The sequence below is a fragment of the Amblyomma maculatum genome, chromosome 7 (assembly GCF_055883805.1).
Source record: "Amblyomma maculatum isolate TAMU_Amacu chromosome 7, ASM5588380v1, whole genome shotgun sequence".
Taxonomy (NCBI): domain Eukaryota; kingdom Metazoa; phylum Arthropoda; class Arachnida; order Ixodida; family Ixodidae; genus Amblyomma; species Amblyomma maculatum.
This window is the reverse complement of record NC_139350.1, coordinates 96,129,812-96,153,549: the sequence shown is the minus strand read 5'-3', so window position 1 is coordinate 96,153,549 and position 23,738 is coordinate 96,129,812. Positions and strand designations below refer to the sequence as shown.

General features: G+C 44.2%; 1 protein-coding gene and 1 long non-coding RNA gene across 3 annotated transcripts; both read left to right on the top strand.

The window, feature by feature from the left end:
* Positions 1–890: 890 nt before the first annotated feature.
* LOC146183999 (uncharacterized) lies at positions 891–6,032 on the top strand. Of its 2 annotated transcripts, none has more exons than XR_014708537.1 (3): positions 891–1,092; positions 2,738–2,823; positions 5,967–6,032. It is a non-coding gene; the product is annotated as an uncharacterized LOC146183999 (long non-coding RNA). The 2 variants fall into 2 exon arrangements; XR_014708536.1 differs by having other exon boundaries at positions 5,927–6,024.
* Positions 6,033–16,312: 10,280 nt separating this feature from the next.
* LOC146183998 (chromosome-associated kinesin KIF4-like) lies at positions 16,313–21,517 on the top strand. Its single transcript, XM_084608465.1, has 4 exons — positions 16,313–16,486; positions 17,500–17,761; positions 18,351–18,461; positions 21,336–21,517. Exons 1-4 carry the CDS (start codon positions 16,313–16,315, stop codon positions 21,515–21,517), a joined length of 729 nt encoding a protein of 242 aa, XP_084464591.1.
* Positions 21,518–23,738: the final 2,221 nt, after the last annotated feature.

Genomic DNA, 23,738 nt, shown 5'->3' with positions numbered 1-23,738 from the left:
CATGCGTCTCCAGCCTGCTGCCCAGGATATTTGAAGGTGAGCATATAAAGACTGCCCACAAAAATAACGATTAAAATTTTTCATTTCTATCCCACGGGTAAACTTGGTTCTGGAGACACGAAAATGTAGCAGCATCGTTATTTACCTTTCTTGCATGGCCGTTAAAGAGAACAACGGTGTTGGCGCATTGTTGTAGTGCCAAAATTGTTACTACGTTTGTCATAATGTCGGGATCTGACGAACTCGCTACCTTTCTGAAATGAGAGATTAGCGCCATTTTTCAAGCGCCTACAAATCTTGTTAAACCAGTATTCCTGGTTTCCCTTGCCTTGGTGGCTAGGTATGGTAGCGACGTATAGGTGGTTGATTTTCTAGAAGACGTTATTAAAGGGGCCCACAAACACCTCCCGAGCACTCCTCACAAACTATCTCAGTCGCTAGATTATGCTGCGATACACATTTGAACGCAATAATACACGTCTACGCGCAGTGCAGGTCCCACAATCCCATTCGAAAGTTGGCGCGTTCTTTCCTTCGACTTTTGCCAGTCCTCCTTCTCCTCTGTGCAACGCTGCTACGTGCATGCGTTTTCGAATGACTATTGGTCTGCTTCTTTGCGACGTCACACAGCCATTAAACTATCGCTTATGCCAGAAAAATCGAAATACGCTTAACTTTTAACTATCAGGAAAGAAAATTAGGATGTTTTGTAGACAGAAACATTTTTTCAAAGCTTTTTTTTCCTGCACTTCCGGTCTCGCGCGCGCACGCGCGCATCTTTTTGCCCTTCACGCAGGCACCACGGCAATCGCGGCGCGGTCGCGAGCGGCGATCTCGTTTCAGTTCCGTGCAGTGTACTTGCGGGGCATTTTCCGCTTGTTAATGTTCTCGTTTCTTGTGTCGCCCATGCGAAATGAACTTCGAAGTCGGCTTACAGGTTTACAGCATTAAGTCGGTGCTTTAAATGTCGGGCTCCAATCCACTGCGCCTTACGTAGTGCAGCAAAATTTCGGAGGCAACCGCTGCTCCGTTCCTGTGTCCACCAAACCAAAATACGCACCTCGGATCAAGTCAAGGCGACAGCATACGCTGGTAAGTAATGTGTTTACTAGCTTGAACATAGCGCATAGATAAGCGACGGTTTCACAGGTGCAATGAGTTAGTCATTGTTGTGATGCATCATTACTGTGGCGGCTATTAAAATCCTACCGTCTTAACCGTTGACTTGATTGCGTGAAACTACTCACGGAGGTTGCATTTTTTCTCGTAGTAAGTTTGTAGATTATAAACTTTTGCCTTATAGTAAATTAGCTAAGGCAACTGTACCTACCTGGCTTGGCCGTGTGCGATGCGCGAACCCGTGGTATCATGTGCCGGCGTTGGCAGCTTTCGGCCCCCGATACTGGCGCAGATTGCGGGTTCGCATTGTACGCAGCAGCAGCGAATTAAGCATCCTTACCTAACTTACTGCGAGTAAATAAAAGTTACCGCAATATCAAAGCTCCGTGTGCAGTTTCACCACAAACTACTGAGCGGTTAGGCCGGTGAGATACAAGACGCCGCGGTAAACACGTATTAGCATTCGCATGCTGTATCTGCCCCTTACCATGACGTGCAGTGATGAGGAGGCACCGAAGAAACAAAGAAAACAACTTTATTTCTAGAGAAGGCCTACAGAATTTCTCTAGATAAGTCCTAGAGCATATTCCATTATGTTCTGAGGGTAAACAATTGACGTTATTAAAAAAAAAAAAAAAACACCTCTCCGCAGCGAAGCGTTGTGCTTTCTTAGTCGCTCAGCAGTATAAATTATCGCTAAGAACACATTAATATATCGCCCACATAATAATAATAAGCGCAATTACACTGTTGTCTTGTAAACTGTGGACCTTAACGGATGCGGAACAGCGAGCCTGTGAAAAGAGAGATGTGACATGGTCACTTGTGAAGTCGGCTCACTTTAATTACTTCCATTTACTTCCAGCTTGACCTCAAGAAGCTGAACAACTCTGATCGGCATAATTATTCGCTCTCTAGCTTTACACACACCCTGAACCCACAGTTGCTCTGTCTTTCCTACTTTTTGTTTCAAGTGGCAGCTTTGATGCAATACTTGAAGGGCCTGCGAGCGGTCGCACACCATGTGGAGTTGCCGCGATAAGCAAACAGCAACATGCTTTGTGTGCACGTTTGCTTGGCCGCAGCCAGAAGCGAAACACATAGACATGGGTACAAGACTGCACTCACTACGACAAAAAAAGTCATATGAAACTGCGCTCCAGTTATTGTTAGTTGCAGCAAACATATTGAAACAATTGTTTTGGCTCCAGCGGCCAATGCTGTGCCTCGCTGATGCCAGTCTGTTGAGCATTTGGGTTAAGTATACTGACAGTTGTGCTGTGCAATTGAATAGTCATGATGAAGCACAAATCTGTGCCTGTGTGCAGCAATTACTTCTTTTGACGGTCTTTCATAGGCATCAGTCATAAGGTGGCACTCTGAAGCTTGCTTGCAGCTGTGTCTCTGTGTGAAGAGCCCCGAGACCGTTTCACCGCATCCTGGAGGAGCCTCTGGACGTACGCTGCGCGAAATAGCCATCGTGATTACAACAGTTAACTTAGCTTTTTGTGTAATAACATAAGTAAAACAAAGTTTTAACTTACAAAAAGTATGCTCCATTTTCACTGAAGCGGCACTGAAATGTCCTTTTCTTGATTTTGCCATTTTCACTTTCCAGCCGTCCTCTCCTTTCTTTTTCTGTGCCTGGAGCTTAGAAGAATTTTCATTGAAGTGAATAACAGCCAGATGTGACCTAAAAAGAAGGTAAATATGAATGAATTTCTCATACTTTGGAAAAAAATGTGTTTCTTGTTGTCTACTAGCAAAATTATACCAAGTAGAGGCTACTATAAGAAACCATTATGCATTATATTCAAATCACTGCAGCAGAGATTGCTTCTATTTTAGCTTCTATATCCAGCGCCTTTATATCAAATTAAAAATGTGATGCAATGATCTGCAAGCAGAAAAATTAATGTATGACATGGGCTATATACAACTTCATATCGTGGATCACCCGTGTTCTCCCTGCTGTGGTATTCTAGCGATCATCATTAGTCCAAGTGATCAAGTGAACCTTGAGCATTCTTTCAGTTTCAATACATTAGCTTCGGGACGTTCGAGATGGTTCTAGAGGGGTCGGAAACTTGCGCTGATAACTTCCAGTTCTTTAAAAACTACCTTTGTCTTCGGACTGCACTAAGATGAGGAGCACAAAAGAGAGACAAGGTGTTTTTCCAGCCAGCCCTCCATGCTCGCCCTCAACTTTGTGTCATTGCAGTGTCTCAGCTCATGTCATTTTTGTCTGTATGTATTCCTGGTGCACTGTTCTTTATCTCATCGCATCTGCCTATTCTAATATAACAGCAATGACTTTCAATGAGGACCCTTGGTGGCCTGTGCAGTATGTCTATAGCCTCCTGTCTCACTTTTTCCATGGAAGGGGATTACAGAATGGCTAGTGCTACCATTCTACCAAATATGTTTTTACCATATTATATGAAGCATCCTTGAATGTCAGAAGTGTGCACTGCAGTCTCCTCCAAATGTATGATAACTACCTTTGACATGGAAGTGTTCCAACTTTCGAAAAGAAAGACACAAGATAAGTTCAGCTAATTTTACAGCAGTGTATTTACTATCAGGACGGAAGGATTGTGGCAGCTGGCTCATAAGGTGCATTGAGTGCCTACTTTATGCAGAAGTTGGGATTGAGTTACGTGGAGGGCACTTTTTTTGGCAGATGTCAGGGTCGACTCCTGTGAATCGCAATTGTAGGGTCTCATTTTACCTAGCCTGATAACATGAGAGCTCCAGATCAAGCACTGCACTAAGGAGACTGAAGTCAAGCCCAACTTCCATAAAAAGAAGGCGCCAAATGCGTCCAGTAACACAGCAGCTTCCCCCTCCTCACATTAAAAATAAAAACAAAAAAAAAAAAACCTTTGAACTTTTTTTCTCTTAACCTCAGCACTAGACCATGAGAATGACTGTTTTGAGGTGCTTGAAATTGGTCACAAAGCAATTTTTCAGCCCTCCAGGGCTATTCCATAGCACGAACTAAAAGCAATCTGCTTAGTTGCAAGTTCCAATGGGCTGCTTAGCAAGTTGAAGAATCAAAAGGAGCAAAAGGAAATGGAGCAAATGATATGAACTTCTGGTCTTCTTTTTCGCACTGTGTTCAATTTCCTATGGTCTCTGTTCCTTTTATAATGACAATATTATGTACATACATTAAAAGCTTCATGCAAGGACTTATTGTTTGCACATGCCATGCAGAAAAGTTGGACTACATAGTCACATTAGAGGGAAAAATAATGTCTTGGTCTTCTCTTTCATTCAACAAACCTTACTTGCATCCCACCATCCGAGTATGCAATTGATTTGGGAGCAAACTTGATGACAAAGTTGTGAAAAGATTCAAGGGAAGATGTTTGGGCTTTGGGAGACAGTTGTCGAGTGTCAATCAAAAACTGGGAGTTCTTCAGAATGGAGTTCAGCTTCTTGAAAGCACATGAATCTGTTAAAAATATATACATAAAATATATATATATAAATATTTGGCTGATGAGTTGCAGTGTTGGTGTGTGTTCTAGTCAATCGTAGATGCTGAACCTGCTTACAGCTGCTTCATTGCAGCTGAAAACAGTTTTAGCATCATATTCTTAAAAACACCCCAGGTCTTGTACTACTATATTACGGTGAAAAGAAATCTAAGAGATGTTGTCGAGCAAACATGCTACACTTTGTCTTCTTTAAAATTGTCAGTATAGGACAGTATGGAAAATCCCATTGTATTTGTGTTCCATACTAGCATGTATAACCAAGCTGCCTCAGTATTAAAATATCTTGCAGTCTCAGCACTCACATTTACATTATTCTGTTTCTTCACTTTATTAGGGGTTTCTTTCTCAGCTATGTCATATGTGAACTTCCTGTTATGTGCGAATGTATACAAAGTTTTTTCTGTGAAGTTCTATTTGCATTACCTATCTCCTAAATTTATCATTGGTTGACAAATGCCACAAGTGTGAGCCGTGCACCTTCCAAACAACATCAAAGTGAAAACTTTACAAAAATAAAACTATGCAAAACAGATTACCTCTGCTCATCCATTGCCTGTTTGCAAGGAGCTAATGCAGGCATTTGATGTATGGTCTATCATGGCCGTCACGCTTATCGCATATGTGGTTCAACAGGCTGCTACATGCTGATGATCAGGTCACCATTACCCTGGCCCAGGGCAGCAACATAGACTTGTGATTGTCTGGATCCATGGTTCTATTGCTTCACAGCCCTTTGACCTGCTCACAGCTTCCAACTTTTTAAATGCAGTATAGAATATTGTTATTACCATGTATTCGCCCTAATTATTAAAGCAAGCAACTGCATGCATCTTTAGTAATGCACCAAGCATCAAAGTAGTGCTGTATGGGCGATTTGCTGCTCTTGCAATATGTCCAGATAGCTGGGTGGTGGTCTGTAGATGAAATTAAAAACTCATTACATAATAATATATGTCAGCAAATGTACCTCTTCACCAATGGTTTGCAACGATAAAACATTTTGTAATTCAATTGTTTGTATTATATAATGATTAATTTGATTCTTTTTATGTATAGACATGCAAGCAGCACTTGCCAAGGGCACTCTTGGTGAGGCTGAAAATAATTTCTCCTAATAATATGCAGAAATTGTCGCCTTTTGTTAAAGACTGCACTGAGACTCGTTAAGTTGAGGCCAGGCCCCCTGCTCGCACTATTGGGCACTGCGGCTGACTTCACACAGTTAATATGAATTGCAGCTTGCCAATTTTCATATCGCAGCATTGCCTTACCTCTCCTATTCTTACCTTTTCCCATTGTAGAATATGGTCAGTCTGAATGATAACAACGTTGTACGTGCAGTACTTGGCGCTGTAGCCGGGGGAGTCGCAAAGCCCATCTCCTGCGAGGTCCACTTCCATTCCATCCAGATGGCTGATGATCTGCACCCGCTGTTCCTGGAAAAGCTGGGACAAAAATAAATGTGCATTTGTGAGCCACTTGTAACATTGTGCCGAATGTGTCACTCGATCGTTGCACTACTGCATGCGCGCGCTGTTTTTTCTTTTTTTATTACGCAAGCTTGCCATAAGGCATATTATAAGAACCCGTGCAAATTATTTTCCGTTAGGAACCGGAGAAGGCTCTTGCTCTTATTGCTGTCGGTGAGCCATTTGGAGAAGTCCACTTCCCTTGTTGCGGTTAATCCACCCCTCCCCCCCCCCCTTTCCGCAGGAAAAATCTAGTTGTGTATATAACTCCTGTCTATGCTCCTGTCAAAACCAACTCTTACACTTCCGATCGGCAGCTGATCGCTTAGGGATAAAGAGGCACAACTTTGAGCGACTAAGCCAGTTCAAGCGAGTGATAACGTTTTATTCGCGACCCCCCTCCCCCCCGCCCCCCTCCCCTCCTGCTGATGGGTAAAGCCTCTTGGCACTTTTTTTTTCTGTTTCCATCTCTTCATTCCTGACTTTCTTCTTATCAACGCCCATCTCGGTTTTCACGTGTTTCTAATTCCTGGCCGCCTCGGTTGGTAAACTTGGACGCGGCTCCATCCGCGCGACATTTCAGGGTGCACTCTGCACAAACACCACACGGCGTTAAAAAAAGAAAAAGAAAAAAAAAAGCTACAGGGCGGGAGTCTGCGATAATAATCGGGCACCGAACAGAGTTTGTTTACTTCCTGTCGGCGCGCGTGTTCGCCGTTGCAGTCAGCTGACGCCGAACCGCGGCTGACAAACTACACCACAGCGCACAACTACGCAGTCCCCTTCTCCTCATCCCCTTCCTTTTTTTTTTCTTTACAATCGATCGTTATCTTTCACGAAGGGGCATCATAAGTCAAAAGCAAGAGGAACCTAAACACGGAGGTTTCAAGGTTCGGGCAAGGTGCACGAGAGAGTTTTCCTCCGCAACGCCCGGAAGACCGCTCTCTGCGATCTCGATTCTGAATTTCTAGTCTTTCGCTAACATCTCATGCCCTTGCTGCGGTACGGATATTATGGACCCCGAGCTTGAAAAGCGACTTCGGCGAATGAGTACCGAGATGGGACTCGACCCCCACAAGTACACGCCGTTGAAGAATCCGCTGCTAAACCCCGACGATGATAGTATACGGCTTATATGGGTGCATTGGTGCGTGGGGTCGACTAGCATAACATTAAAAATAATAAAATCCCATCGTAAGCTCGCCACTGGTTTATTTTGAGCAGTGTAGTTCACAGTGATCATGACAAATCTTGCTATATGCATGCCACAACGCCGAGCAAGATCGCCTGAGTTAAAAAAAAGAAACAATCCACTCTGTACTGTGATAACGCGTCTAAAGCTAATATTATCACAATCTTTTCATTTTACACTTACCGGCAGGGTTGGAAGAAACAGCGTTGGTACCGCTCCTTCATGCAGACTCAGTCTTGTCGGGATCCCCAAATCGCGAACCACATATCCGGGTAAAGCAAACGTAGATAAACGCTGTCTTCACCGATGCTGGCTATCCGATGATATGTAGCCACGGTTTCCGGAGATTGGCGTTTTGAAGCACTTGATGCAGAATGTTTTTCCTGCCGTCACTAGCAATACCTTCGCAGCCAGGGACTGCACACTGTAACAACCTCCCGCTCATGTCCCGTCAACAACAATTCAGCGCTTCGATAACTGCCTTCGCGAACTCAAGAGAGTGACCAGTCTAGCCCAGAGCGGTTCTGCACCCGTCGCTCACACTATGTAACACAAAATCGAAGGTGAGGTCAACGCCAGGGATGTATAGCGTGGCAACAAAACTTTCGCGAGTTCGTGCCGAAGGGCGATGACGATGAAGCAGACGTCAAGAGGCCCCCGGCGGCGCGTCGGCAAGCAAGCGCGCCAAAACGGAAGTTGCGGCGTGCGGCGCTAAGCAAAAAAAGTAAAAGCGCAGATGCGTCAGTTGTGACGTGGCAGTGGGCGAGGCCTTGGAGGAGGGTCAGCCTTTGCGCGCGCTAAAAAGTTGAAAAGAGGAGGAAAGCCGCGAAGGCGCAGATATTCAAAATTTGATTGCAAATAACTCTGCTTCCAAATGCCGCATTTAAAAAATTTTTGCGGGAACGTTATCTTACATCGATATTCTTTCACATACTAGGCATAGGAAAACTGTATCGCTAAGGCTGTTTTGGGCCCCTTTAAGGTAGTAACATAGTATAGCTAAATTAGGCTGAATTATTTTGTTGCCTAACATGATGAATTAGAAAATGAACTTTTGCACGCTAAACGATATTTAAGGGTAATGAACAAAACGCTGGTCATTGCAGTCTTGCTCCTAAAAGCAATGATAGACCGCAGTGTTCCCGCACCACTTATCTGCTCTTGTGGTGCTGTGTAGAGCATGATGAAGCACCGCAACAACACAAGGCGTAAGATGGCCAATGTGTGCCAGCGCGCTCCTAATCCACGAGTAAAGAAACGGCTGACAAAGGCGCTTAACAACAGTAATGCGTGAAGAAGTTGCTTTATTAAAATCGGTGGGAATTTTTCAATAATGTCTTCTTGTGAGTAGCTCCGAAACACGCACAGCAAACAGAAATGGTTCCATGCATGCTCATTACACTGGTTTACATTATCTTCAGATGCAGAATAAAACATTTTCTACCTTATTTAAACATTGTAATGTATTTGCAGCCGTAGCAAACACTTTCTCAGTAACCAAAATTTTGTGGCTTGAAATGACTGCACAATCGCTGAATTTCAATGGATACGAAATTTAACAGCACCTGTACATGAATTATTGTTTTGAGAGGTGAAGAGAGTCAAAGACGATCGTCAGACAGTGTGAGGCTCCTCATCCAGTAAATTCAATGGACATTCAGATACAACAAAAACACAGTTACAAACAAATTACAGGATTGCATTTAATTTCACTTAAGAGCTTAATGGCGAGAGCCTTTGCACCTTCTTTTCTTCTACCTCTTCTCTTCTACCTGTATATTGTCTTTGTGTACTCGTTATAATTTCGTTTCTCTCTTTCCTTTGGTGTCGTGGTCGGTGACATCGGCATCTTAGGTCTCCTCTGCTTGACACGCGAGACTGAAAGGATTTACATGGACCATACTGGGCTTTTATAGGAACTAGTCTTAAGTAGCCGAATCGGGAAATTATGTCGACGTCAAAACGTATTTCGGCGTCCTGGCCGGATAAATTATGTCGACTTTAGAACCAATTGCGACGTCTGCCGGACACATCTGGCGAACCAATCTCGCGTGCGCGAGATTTTCGACGTGATCCTTGAAAGGTTTTTGTCTTAAAGGAACGGTACAGACGCGGAACATATTTTGATGTATGCGCGTGAAAGAACTGTTCTCTCCGTTTCTTCGAAGCGTTTGGATAAGAGGCCTCTGTCGGAGGAGCTGCTGCTGTGCGCTTGGAAGGACAAGGGGAAGGGTGTCCAGGCAGTGCGGGCTGTCTGCCGTTTTTGGTGCGCCACCAGACTCGATTCGAGCTTGTAAAGCGAACTATGGTTCCTGTATAATTTTTCCATAGGCCTTCTCCCACATCGTCACCCATCTGATCCTCTCTCTTCTCCCCTTCCTCAGGGCAGAGTAGCAGGCCAGATTTTAAACATTCCGGCCAGCCTCTCTGCCTTCCATTTCAATAAACCCATCTATTGATGGAAGAGATGAAATGGGCTCTTTGATAGCTGAAACATCTCAAACTAGTCAAATTCTGTACCTTAGCAGGAATTGGCAGGCGAACGGAAGAGTAAATGTCCTGCATGCCAGGATTATTAACTCACTATAAATACCTCTGGTGCATTTTACGGTGTAGAACTTGCCATGGCACTATATCTCTGTCGCATATTATCTGCTGAACAGCGTCATTTATCTGCTTCTCTAGTGTCATCGAATGTCAAACTAAGCCTATAAATTATGTAGTTACAGTTTCTCTCAATCCATGCCGAAAGGAGGGCCCCTGGTGTGATCTTGGAGCCAGGTTCGTTCATTCAGGGGACGTTCTGCGTAGCAGCTAAAGCATTTAGTGGTGATTTAGCTTGGCTCAGAGCATAAATGAATATAAATATACGATCTAGCGTTCATTGAATTAAATTTTAATTCGCATATTTTATACGTATGGTTAGGTTTAGCGAAGCATGCAACGGGTGATTTAGGCTTTGCTTAGGATGGAGGCCTAATTAACGTATTTAGTCCAACCATGTCAAAACGTATGAAGGCGGCGACATCCGAAGCGTAGCTCGAAAGTCTGGCAACTTAGCATGAGAAGAAACCGGCTACCGAGATGGCGTGCAAAGCTTGTCCTGGGGCTGGCTTGAAAGCCACTCGTAGCGAGGTGTTGAGCCAGCCCAGCAAATTTGAAGAGTGCGTGTGGTTAAGCGTTTGCAACAAAAATGTTCGATTTCTCTCATGCCATAAATGAAATTACAGCAGACACAAAAAAGTCATAAAGGATTGAATACCTTTTTTCCTCTGCCCACATAACTGTTTCATTTTCCTATAGTTGGTGAACTACCGTAAGTGCAACATGCAGCAAGAGTTCAAACTGGAGACAGAAAAAACACTGGCAGTGTAATGCGCTTCTCAAGTAGCAACAATATGCATCATATTGTGTACCAAAACTGAACAGTTTAGTACGTGTTGCACATTTCTATTAGGCGTCTGTAAGCTGAAATCGCCGTGATCGAGGTGTGTGCACGAGGGAAGGGCCTAGGCAAAAGTGATTTTCTATTCTTTTTGCGGCTTTATTTGAAGAATGCGCATTCTGTAATCATTTTTTCATCAGGAGTGCTCTCAAAAAGAGAAAGCCTTACTGCTAGGGGTGTGCGAATAGTACTTTTTCCAAACCGAATCGAATACGAATAGTGCACTCTTGCTATCGAATCGAATACGAATAATGTAGCTAAAAAGCGAATCGAATACGAATCGAATAGTGAAAGCAGCGAATCGAATACGAATCGAATAGTAGAGCGCTACAGAGCGCTCTACTATTCGTTATAGCGCTGTTATAGCGCTGCGGTAGAGCGTTATAACTCGTGGAGTAATAGATCTGACGGGAAAACGCTGATCTCCTCTAGGCGGCGCAACTATTAATCTCTTCGCACATTGTCAGTTGCTGGTTGTTTTTATCTACAACAATTACGTTTCAACGAGTTTATTTAGTGAACTAGATTGCATGATACAATCTGTTAATCTGTTTTTGTTCTACACTGATTTGCTTCCACATCCCCCCCTATGTAATGCCCTATTGGGCCTTTAGGGTATTTCAAATAAATAAAAATAAATAAATATATCAGAGATTACGAATGGCTGAGCGAAGTTTTCGTCCGACTTGCGTCCGCGTAACCCGAGGCCATAGAGTTGCGCTTCTCCTGCTGTTGGCTCTTCGAACTAGTTATCGCCGAGCGCGCGATCTCCTCATCGTCCTCTTCTTTTCAGTGACTTTCGTTGCTTTCGTTCTTTCTCAATTAGCTCGCGTGCTCCCCTATAGCTGGCGCTAGGCGATTGCAACTGGCGCTAGGCGACCTGAGATATATAGTGGAAAGATGTAACAACATAAGCTGACAACATTCATGCAACTCTCATGTCATCCGCCACTCGCATAATAAACTTAACCTCAACTATTGATGATGAAAGTGAATGAAATTTTCAGGGAATAAACATGTAGCGTTACTTCTCGGCAGATTAGAGACACGACTACGAGAAGTTGCCTCCGCGATTCGTGATATGTCCAATCTTTAAGAATGTTTCCATGCGAATGGACCGTGTCGCGGCCCCGCTGAAGCATGTAGGCTCCCTAAAACGGTGATCTCTGCTTCTCGCGTAAGTTTATTGCGGCAGCAAGTTGTGCCTGCTCGGAGCTGACCCTGCCTTCGCGAGAATGGTCGGAGGTAACCGGGACGTTAATTTGTGCCAGTTATTCGAAAAGTATTCGAAAATTATTCGAAAATTTGCGAAGATATTCGAACAGTTTCGAATAATTTTCAATTTCCACTATTTGATTCGTTTAACAAATCGAATATTATGATATTCGATTCGATATTCGAAAATTTCGAATATTCGCACACCCCTACTTACTGCTGCCATTGGTTCCAAGCCATCTACATCGCATCCAGACCGTGCCCATCCATCACACGTCGCATGCACGCCTAAGCTAAGGCAGTGGCTGTCTCGGACTTTGATTTTGAGCAGATTCACGTTATAAATTTTTTAACTTCGTGTCCGTATTGTCGTCATACCCAAATTTGTCAGGAAATGAGGCGCCCCCTTTTCATCTCTTAGTTGTAGGTATAGTTTGTGCGTTTTGCTAATTTTCTATGAGGCCCCCGTCCGCTTATACTTGCTAGATCAAATTTTACATTTTCAATGAGTTCACGTCAGCAAATATATTTGAAACCAAGAATGTATCTTCTATGTTCAAGGCTACAACGGCACCGTTCTCGCCTATGGCCAAACGGGCTCTGGAAAAACGTTCACTATGGGAACGCGCTCGTCGTCCAATGACACCGGCTGTGACGATGCGAGCATTATCGCCAGGATAGTTGACAATATTTTCAAGCATATCACGACAAGCACAGAGAAAATATTCCTTGTGCGAGCTACTTTCCTCGAGGTGAGTGCATTGTATGCAAGACAGCAAATACGAGACGTGTAATTCGCGAAAATGTACTAAATATGGCCAATAAAGTTTAAAGAGCCAAACTGTGAGAGCTATTCTGCTGTATGTATATGACTGTCGATAATCAGGTCATGAGTGAAACGCCACCGATATATTTGTTGAGATGAAGACTTCATTCCCAAGTGGTGCTTCTTGAACGAGTTCCCCTATAAATAGAGAAGCTTTGTTCACTAATGTGTTGCACAATTCGACCATTTCCTAAGCATCCCACAACGAGATTGCACCATTGCGTTTGTCGTCAAAAGACATGAATGCTGGTTCTGAAGGAATTATTGATTTTAACCTTTTACACAACCACCACATAGTAGGAATAAGCGGCGTTTATTTTATTTTAGCAATCTGAGTGGCAAAAAGATCCAGCTCTGTTTTGATTCGAGCGCGATCGTAGTAGACTTTGTGGGCAAACCAAGCACAGTCATAAAATCTGGCTGATGAATCATTTGCTTGAAGTCTTAACCCTTCAAGCTTTTACTTGTCTATGCTCTGCTTTCTGTGTATATGCCTATTTCTCTTGAAGTAACCCTCTATGTTATACCTACATCAAGGGTTTTTTCTTTATTTTGCTGCAAATTCCTCGAATAAGCAGGCGAATATTCTAGTGCAACTGAATTTCCTTTCATGCCTTTGAGATACAAACTGAACCTAAATGTAGGAGGCATCAGGTTTGTAGTTGTACAACTGGCTTGTCATGGATTTAATGTCATTTCTACTTTCTCGCAGATATACAAAGAAAATATTTTTGATTTATTCTCCAAAAGTTGATTCCGAGACCCATTGACGATACGGGAGGATCACGCTGGCACGATAAGGGTAAGACTTCACTAGTGCATTAAATTGTTTTGGGCTAACAGCATGATTAGGAGCGTGCAGCTCGAAGTACGTCGGCTATGATTATATAGTTACGTGATTATAATAGGCCGCTCCTATCTTGGGGTACCCGCATTAGCAATGATGCAGTGCTTATGCATTGTGCTGCGCTCTTAAACCTTAATACAGAACTGTAAGCTTAAAATTAGAATTTCCCAGCTAACCAAACAGGCAGAAACATAAGCATGATCTCAAGCAAAAACCATCTGGATATCCACATGCGATTCCATCTGAGGCACCCTCAGCAGGAAAAGTACATGGAGCCTTGTCAGCCCTACTGAAAAACCAAAAGTTCCACGAGGCAATAACTTCACACAATCTCGCCTAATCGCATAGACTCTCATACGGTGGACAGGATTATCATAAAATATTTCGCATAATTTATAATAATACACAACAGTATATGAGATCTTATGCAATTATATGCGACTTGTATGTGATTGCTTATGCGAATTAAGTGAGATCGTGTGAGAAAATGTGAGGATATTGCCTCACATGTTTTCAGTACCCTATTAAAAACCAAAAATTCTACGTGGCAATAACCTCATAAAATCTCATCTAATCGCATCGACTCTCATACGGTTCACATAATTATCATAAAATATCCTACATAATTTATGATAATGTAGAAGAAGCTATGAGACCTTATTCAATTATATACGACTTGTATGTGATTTCTTATGTGAACTGAATGAGATTGTGTGAGAAAATGTGAGGTTATTGCCCCATACAGTTATTTCAGTAGGGTAGGGAGGTGCTTCATTGAACCTAATAAATCCAAAGGCAAACAAAGCAGTAACTTGAGGAGGGTACTCAATGACTTCAAAGGCACGGATCACAGCTCGGCGGCAAACTAAAAGAAACACTCATGTACGACCGTAGATGAGAAAAAGATGAGAAGATACACTAGAGAAAAAACACCACAATTAAGATGTAGAATTCCCCGTCCTAGAAATAAAAACCGCATTAATGAGTATGAGGCGAGATACGACACCGGAAGACGACCTGATAACGGTCGGCCTTCTGGCCAACCTCAACGATCAAACCCTGGACGATTTTACGGCCAGTAATGATTGCTGGTACTCGGGATGTTACCAAATGACTGGAAAACATCCATAGTAATGTTCATCCCAAAGCCGGGCATAAAGATAAAAAAGAAAATTTAAGACCAATCACTCTCACGTCCTGCACCGATAAGCTCATGGAGGTGGCAGTAAGGCAAAGGCTGTCCCTAATATTTGGAACAGCATGAGCTGCTGCCGCCCTTCATGTTCGGCTTCCGGCCACTTTTATCAGCGCAGGATGTACTGCACCAAATCAATAGGGAAGTTATTGATCTCCTTTTAGGGAGTTCAGAGACAGGGCGATTTGGACCCTGGACCTGATGATGGTCTTTGAAAACGTTAAGTATTGTAAAAGTGAAAATTTCAAACGGCAACAATTGCGGCGAGAAATATTTTAGCTACATAAAAACTTAGTAAATCAGAAATCTTATATCAGATTGGGCAATAAAAAAATTAGCTGAGGTTTAGCTTTAGTTCAATCCGGTAGGTAGCGTAAGCAAAGCCGAGGTAGCTTCTCTTTCTGTTCTTATTCTTCTTCCTTCTTTCTTCTTCTCCTGCTTCCGCGGCGCGGCGGGCTACCGACCGTGTTTACCCGACGGCTTGAAGAGGGGCCCCATCTACGGTCGCTGTAAAGGTCAAACGTGGCTACCGGCCAGGTTTACGCTACGGGTTGAAACATGGCGTAGTATTGCTTAGGCAATAAAAATTCGGGCCATTCGATATGGGAACACGGGGAACGCCTCAAGGAGCTGTTCTTTTCCGCTGCTCTTTAACGTTGCCCTCATAGCGCTCCCAGAGAAGCTCAACGCCAGTGAATGGCGTACGCCACGCCATCTACGCGTACGACGTTACCTTCTGGTCGTTCCATGGGTAACTTAGGGCAGATGGTTTGAGCCTTCCGAGAGGGGTGCGCTCCGAATAAATCAGAACTCTTACACATTGCAAAACCTAATGATCTAGGACAAAACATACACATTTACGCTAACGGCAATTCGATACCAGAAATGGACATACTTCGGGTATTGGGATTGCAAATTGATAACCTGGGTAACACTTACAAGACCCTGAAAAATGAAAGTCCACCTGCGGAGAAATTAGTAGGATGATTGGCAGGATCGCCGGCAAGAACGGTGTACGTCTTGAACAAGAAACCGTTAGCCTGGTTTAGGCGTTCGGCGTCACTCGTGGGGAGTATGTGGCGCCCTATCTCAAGCTTAGGAAGAGCGACCGTGGAACCCTTGACGCGGTGATTCGGGCGGCGGTTAAAAAGGCGCTAGGACTCCCGGCCAGAACCTATGCGGAGTGCCTGCTCCAAATCGGAATCCATAATAGCATACGGGAGCAGATTGAGGCCCGCAGAACAAAGCATATTTCTAAACTGTCCGTGACCAGCATAGGCAGGCAAAACCTCGGAGACCTAATTCTCGAGCTTCTCCCCATCATCTCCCCGTCATCGAAAACAGAGTGGACATCTGGGATATGTGGAAATATTTGGACGGTTAAGCCGCTCTTTAGAAACATGAATTGGGAGCATAATAAGGGGAAGCTGCAGGCCTGCAGAGCAACATTTATGCAAAATAACTATGGCAGTAAGAGAGGCACATATATATTACGTGGATGCCGCGGGTCCCCCGCGAGGACGGCATCTGCACCATCACTGTTGTGCACGAAGAAAGACAGGTGAACGGGCTCTCGGTAAAAACTAGTGACGCGCTGATGTTGGAGGAAGTGGCGATTGCGCTGGCCTCCACCCACTCAGACGCAGCGTATATAATGTTGGACTCGCAACAGGTTTGCCGAAATTACGTGCGGGGTACGATAGCGCCACTCACCTGCAGAATATTATTGGCACATACGAGCAATTCAGATTCAGCTACTTGTAAAAAAAAACAAATAATGTGGGTGTACGGTCGCCAGATGGTGGATGGAACGAGACCGCTCACGCGGTTCCCGAGCTTTCCTACCCGTGGTTCCGCTAAAATAATCCGGTTGCACCGCAGCAACTATAACAATCCCGCTCATAATTTATGCGAAGATGGAAACACATTTCCGCCTCTGCAGGGGGGAGCTCCCGCGAGCCGCCAAGGCTTCAAACCGGGTGTTTGAAGCCTTGGCGGCTTCGCCATACTAAAATACGTACGTGGATCCGGCATTCACGGGTAGGTGAAACTTCTGCGGGCAGTATGCTGACCTATCCCACATGGTCTAGGCTTGCCAGAAAAACACAAATATAGCAGTTATAACGTCCAACTAGGGAGGGCTGCAAGGCGGCCCTGTCCAGCTCGGACTTGGAGGAGCGGGCCCGGATCCAGAGAGCTCGAGCAGTGGCAGCGGCCAATGGCGTCTTGGAATGGGGTCTGCCACCCAGCGCCATCCCATCCGCACTTTCCTTTCACAATTCATTTCAGCCTCACAATAAATGTATTCTGTTCCTTCTCCTAAACTTATAAAAGGGCTGTGACCAAATATCTACCTTGAAATAACGTTTTGTCGGTCTAGTTGGTGAGAGTTCATGTTCAAGGCGTGAAAACGCACATGGACACAAGAAACGCAACGGGACGACGCGCTCCTTCCCGTTGCCTTTCTTGTGCCAGTGTTTGGTTTCGAGCCTTGAACTTATGGTGAAATCTCTATACTTGGTATTTTTGAACAGTGTAATGTTCCTTGCATGCTTATTCTCAGATGAAAAAAGGGTGGTACTAGAAATGTTCGCTCTTTCTTTTGATCCCATTTTCAGCTTTCACGTTGAGCGCGAACGCTTGCTGATACACTGTCTGTGCTTTTGTTTCAACTTGTATGAACAGGTGACCAACCTGACGGAAGTAAGTGTTACCACTCCCGAAGAGACAATCCAGCTCCTCGAGAATGCCTCTGCATCTCGATGCACAGCTTCGACCAACATGAACTTGCGGTCATCTCGGTCTCACGCAATCTTCACCATGATTGTAGAGCAGCGGGACAAAGGAGATGGTGTCTCCACAAGGCTAGCCAAGTTCCATACAGTGGATCTCGCTGGATCTGAACGAGCTGGAAAAACTAAGGCAGTTGGCGAAAGGCTCAAGGAAGGTTTGTTGCCAATGTTTCAATGTTTAAGCTGCTAGTTGTTGGTGGATGGCTCTAATGCTGGGAAAGGGCGAGCAGCTGGAAGGTAAAAAGGCACAGTAGTCAAACTGAGGCAGAATAGTTCAGATGAGGGTGCGCTACTGTTACGCCCCGTAACACATCCAGTGATATCGAAATTTTTGGACGAGAATGTACAGCTTTTGTGCAGCTTGTAGTCCGCCATGTTCTCCATGCAGCTTTTATAGTCGACGTTTCGATAATTTGGTTTGAAAGCCAGATTTCATACACAACATGTAGGGTTGAATGTTTCTCTACGAGGTTCAATACTTTGCTTCATTGCTCACGCAAGTGACTCAGGACGTCTTAACCAGTGTCCTACATGGCTTTTGTGATAAGCGAATTACGCGTAATAGTAAATTATCCATTGCGATCACAGCACACGGTTGTAATTTAGTGCTTCATTTTCAAAGATACAGCGCTTGATATCAAATCATATCGTGTTGTAGGTTTTAGCTGTTTGGTTGGCCCTTAGCTGACATATCATTATCAGTGCCAAAAGATGGATGAGTGTGTACTCTTAATTTGTTCACAGGAATCAAAATCAACAGAGGTCACTCGTCACTTGGCAATGTCATCAGCGCTCTATGCGATGGCGACCACCACGTACCATGCCGAGACTCTAAACTGACGAGGCTGCTTCAGGGTACGTACAAACATTTTTTGGCTGGGATCATGCCTGGGTTGCACGGTTGCGCATTGGGAATGTGGCACATACTGTGTACTTTACTGTGCACAGCGCACAATAATTGCTTTCTTCACCACCATCTCAAGTTTTAGAGAGCGTAGCTTTGACCAATACTTGGAGTTAATAATGCGGATTGCATTTAACCACTACATTTTCGACTTCCTTTGTCTGTCATGGCTCCATCCACAAAACTCTGCAGGACAAACGTGGGTGCCTTAACGAGGTTCACAAAAACTTTTATTTTTCACGTTGTTTTTCTCAGTCCACTTAAACATCGTTAAGTAAAGAGCACTGACAGCGTACGGATATTTTTATCCCAGTTCAGGTCTTTAATTTCACATATCTTGACTTCTACTAGCGACTACTGATGTTATTTCCTTTCGCTGTGTCCTTGCTTTGGGTTATAGTTGTAGTTTGGCCCAGGTATTGAGAAGCTCTCGATTCTGCAGCAACCAGCTGCGCTGCAACCGTATTGAACTGCCCAGAATTTAATATTGTCGGTGTCAGGTTTTCTCATAGAGCTTTGTTTTTGTAATTTAGAATGACATTCGATCTAAAATTTTCAAAAGTATTTCGAGAATTACCTGTTGTGAGATTGAGGTATTGTTAGTCAGTGTTTAGTAAGGGTGTCCTAATAGTAATGCCCAACCTTTTTATTTTCCTCGAACGGCGTTAATTCACACACATGTGATATTAGGAAACATTCAATCTGCACCTCTGCTGCTTACGACTATATTGTACCGCACCATACTCTTAGCGTATTTGATTTGTTAGTTATTTTTATATGTGCACATTGCTAAATCAGAGTAAGATTGACGAGAGCAACATATTCACCGTACAGACAGGGCTACACATAAATGGGAAATATGGAAGACAGAAGTTTATCCTACGACATTGACGTGATATTGGTGAATAAAATTTTGTTATTTGGGGCTCCCCTGGAGGCCTGGTGTCCTATCTCCTGAGGTATTTATGTTTTGGTGCCCTTTTACTATACTCATGTCTAAATACAAACGGCTTTAGTAAAAATGAAAAAAATGTCGAGTCGCTTATGCAATAAAAATAAGAGCTGAGTTTCACTTTGATTTATTCCAGTTTACAATAGCGGAATTGTGGATGATACAACTCGGATGATTATTTACGGGACACTAACCTATTTTCTCTTAGATCCGCAATCAATAGTTTACTATACTAAAGGTCTATAATTGTTCACACTTCGCCGTGAGAGAAGTGGCAGTACCTCTACTAAATTAGTGCGCTTTGCAGTTGCAAGGCATAGCAGTTGACTTGTGCGAGACGTCAGCTTGGTAGTGTTGTCCATGAGAGACTCGCCAATGCAAACTGCACTGTTCTGCTCCAGATTAGGCGGGATTTACCATGCGCCCACCATGTGCTCTTTTTACAACTGACAGCTGCCTGTCAGTGTGTGTGTCTAAAAGCTGCGCCGTGGTGAAAGCTCACCGATCTACTCTTGGCGTTTGTGGCATTGCATTCCTAGAAGACGCATATTACGAAAGTACCAGGGTAACAGGGAAGGGTTTTGCCAGTGACTGAGTATACGGAGAAAGAGGAAACACTATATTCTGAAAGGGTTGAAGCCGGTGTTAGAAATTTTCAGACGACGAACAGCAATGGTAAAATCATGCGAGTCTGAGCATGCGACCAATATGGGAGGGGTTACACATCAGCTGTAGAAGAACGGAGGTTTGGGCTAGTTGGTGATCATCCATGTTTAAGTAACAGTGCAAAAGGAGAGAGACGAGTGGAAGGATGTACACAAATGCTTTGTGCACCTCCACCGTCGTTGTGTACCTCCTTCCACTCGTCTCTGTCCTTTTCCGCTGTTGCTTAAACATGGCATATACGTCAGCTACGCTCTAATGTGTGTGACAGTACACTCAGGAGGAAAACTGTGCAGCATCACCCGTGTCATGGTGAGAACACAGTGATAAGACATTTTGTTAGTGCCGTCTGAGCCTCTGAATACCATTAAACAACCGTAAATTTCGGCTGATACGGGACAAGTAACATTTTTATGGGATCACCACGTATGTTTCCCTCGATGTATTAGGGACTGTTCGAAATATGCAGAAAGTTTTCTGACCCTCTAACAAGGTGCTGTGAGTTTTAGACTATGGCTGATAAAGCATATTTTATTGTTTATGCCCCTTCATTTTGCACATTGTAAGTTTGGAGGTATAAGTAAATACTAGCTGGCTCAAAAATGGGAACCATTTCTGATAAGAAGCATTTAATTTCCACGAGGGTTTAACTAAAATAAGGCGACTACAAAGTGGGGAGGCTCTACAGTGATTAAAAGGACGCTGAGTACGTATTGGCCTGCGTCGAAATAATTCCAAATTCTAGTCACACTGAGGCGAGCCTTGCCAAATTCGGAGATTTCTAAAGCTAGAAGACAAGAAAAGGGATATCGGTGAAACTATAGTGCCAGCCAATTTTACGACAAAATGCATGCGTCAATAAACAATTCAGAAACGAATACGCGAGGTCATGGTGCGCTGAAATTCAGTTCGGCGGTCTGTCCTTTGTTTTCCAAGGACGCTTTTTATGGGATATTTCTAGGTATAGCTTTCAGAGCGACAGTTATATTTTTGCCACTGAACTATTTCCAATATAACCAAAAAGACCTGGAGGACCAATATTTGCTAAAAGTAATTGAAAAACGTGGTTCTCGATGTCCCTTGTATGTTCGTGGACTAGGCAACCTATTGTTTGGAGGTAGCATTATACGTGGTTTATGGTAACTACGTTAGAGAGGCGGCACTTCCTAGCACTGAGTTTCCTCTTCCGCGTTCATTTTTATTTCTCTAGATTCCTTGGGGGGCAACAGCCACACTGTGATGATTGCCTGCATCAGCCCGGCAGACAGCAACCTGGAGGAGACCCTCAGCACATTACGCTACGCGGGCAGGGCTAGAAGGATCAAAAACAAGCCTGTTGTCAACTTTGATCCCACACAAGCACGAATCGCCCGACTTCGCCAGCAGGTGTGATCCCGTGTGATGTGTACTGTGGCCTATCCTTGTGTTATTTTTTCGTCATTTTTATTTATTTTGTAAATGTGCATAATTTCAAAATATATACCACATATATTTATTACATTCTGAGACAGCAGGAAGCACCGGCAGGATCCCTTTTTTATTGCCAGCCCAGCTGAAGCAGCAGCTACATCCAGCAGCGTTTCATTCACGCTTCGTCTTCTCTCCGACGAGATGACCAACGATGATGAATATGTACAGATGAAGATGACGTGCACGCAAGGTGCTTACAATCTTCCCCCTCCCGGACGAAAGCGATCATTGTGGTCGCAGGTTACAGATGGTCAGCGGTTAGATACGACGGTCACGAACAGGCGATGCAGGGGCGTTTTTAGATAGTTCACACGTTATGCTTGCTTCAGAACCGTGTAAGGACCAAAGCAATTCTAGAGGGCACTTTGGACCAATAAAGTGCGATGAGGCGAAATCCATTAGAGCGCGGTGGATCGTAGCCCTCCACTACGACACCTCTATCTCCCTCTCTTCTTTCACTCCCACCTTCCGCCGTTCCTTTATGGCGTCGTACATGTGTCAGCGGAGAGTGGTGACAGATACTGCGCCTTTTAAATCCTGTAAATCAATTTCCAACGTGGCTCATGCCTGCTGTACTAAGGCCTCCTAAACATCTTGGTCTGCTTCTATTAGCTTTGTGGCGCTGCGTTCGAAAAAGCGACAAATAAAAGGCGCCACAGGGACGCCTGGATTGTACGCCCGGCGGGATCAGCTTTGCATATGCACGAATCACCCGGTGACGTCATGACCTGTCGTAACAGTACGTCGACCGCTCTCTTGTCGAACACAACCAGCATTTAATGAAACGCATCAAAGTTCACCGGCGTTCTATAATTCGTTTACAGGAAAGGAAAGTCGCAGTAGCATCTGTCACTCGCGGAATCCCGCGTTCATCCTCACGGTAGACAAGGAGAATTATGAAGAGCGGTGTACGATCCGAGCGTGGCGCATTTTTTTTTTCAGCATGGTATTTATTACATGCTTTTAAATTCGGCGTAGAGTTATATACATTATTTACAGAGTAATCAGCATGTAGGCGAAAAGTCAATTTGGAACATACAACACAACATAACTAGAATACGACTTAGCACAACTTCACTAAAACGGTGGCAAGGAAAAAAAACCATCAGTGGCGCAATGGATAACACTACTTACCTCAGCACTGAGTGAATAAAAAATGTGTTCGAATGTTGAAAAAAAAATCCTAGAGCGGCGCTATTGGTAAAGCGCCCGGCTGGGGATCTAAGGAATGGAGGTTCTAGTCCGGTGGCGACAAGGTTTATTAATTTATTTTTAACTCGCTCTCAAAAGCGTGACACCTCTGCTGACAACCTTTTGTCGACAACGATGAGGCATTAAAGGCATTTCGATGCATTTCGTCGTAATAAATCGGCTAATCAATTTTCCACACAAAAGCCACGGATGCGAGGGCACTCAGAGGGGGGTCGAATATTAAGGGCATTTTCTGGTAGCTTGAGTGGCTTAAGTTTGGAGGCGGGCAAGCTCACGGCAGTGAGTAATGCGAGAAACGAATTATTCGTGGGAAGGTGCGTCATAAGGTGTGGTAGCTGAAAAGAAAGATGCTTCGAGCGAGAAAGTGGGGACGGCCATAAACCAAAAAAAAAACGGAGAATAGGTGGTGGTTCGTTGAATGGCAGTGTTGTAGGCAAAGGTGACAGGGGAGTAGGGTCCAGTTGTTGTGACGGGGGTGCATGTATGTGGACAGCTTGTCGAAAAGGGTGCGATGAAAGCGTTCTGTGAGGCCATTGGTCTGTGGCTAGTAAGTGGATGTACTTTTATGCACCGTGCCATAGCATGAAGCACTGCTTCGAGCACTGAGGAGAGGAACGACTTTCCACTATCACTGAGGAGGAGACGCGGGGCGCCATGGCGAAGGAGTCTGGTGGGGAGAAAAAAGTTGGCAATTTGAGAAGCAGAGCTGGAAGAAAGAGCTGTGGTTTAAACGTATCAGGTGAGGCGGTCGACAACAGTAATGACACAGCGGTTGACAGCTAGTGTCAAAGGCAGGGGTCCATACAAGTCGATTCCAACCGTTTCGAAAGGCGTGAAAGGACACGGGGGAGGCAGCAAGAGACCGGCCAAAAGTGACGTAGACCATTTGGATCGTTAGCAATGGATGCAAGACGCGACGTATTTCAATACA

Bases quoted from the DNA above. Each gene is read 5' to 3' on its own strand.
- LOC146183998 (XM_084608465.1), top strand. From the start codon at position 16,313: ATGCCGCGGGTCCCCCGCGAGGACGGCATCTGCACCATCACTGTTGTG. The intron at 17,762-18,350 runs GTTTGTTGCCAA...ATTTGTTCACAG, and splicing joins TGGCGAAAGGCTCAAGGAAG to GAATCAAAATCAACAGAGGT. The intron at 18,462-21,335 runs GTACGTACAAAC...TTATTTCTCTAG, and splicing joins ACTGACGAGGCTGCTTCAGG to ATTCCTTGGGGGGCAACAGC.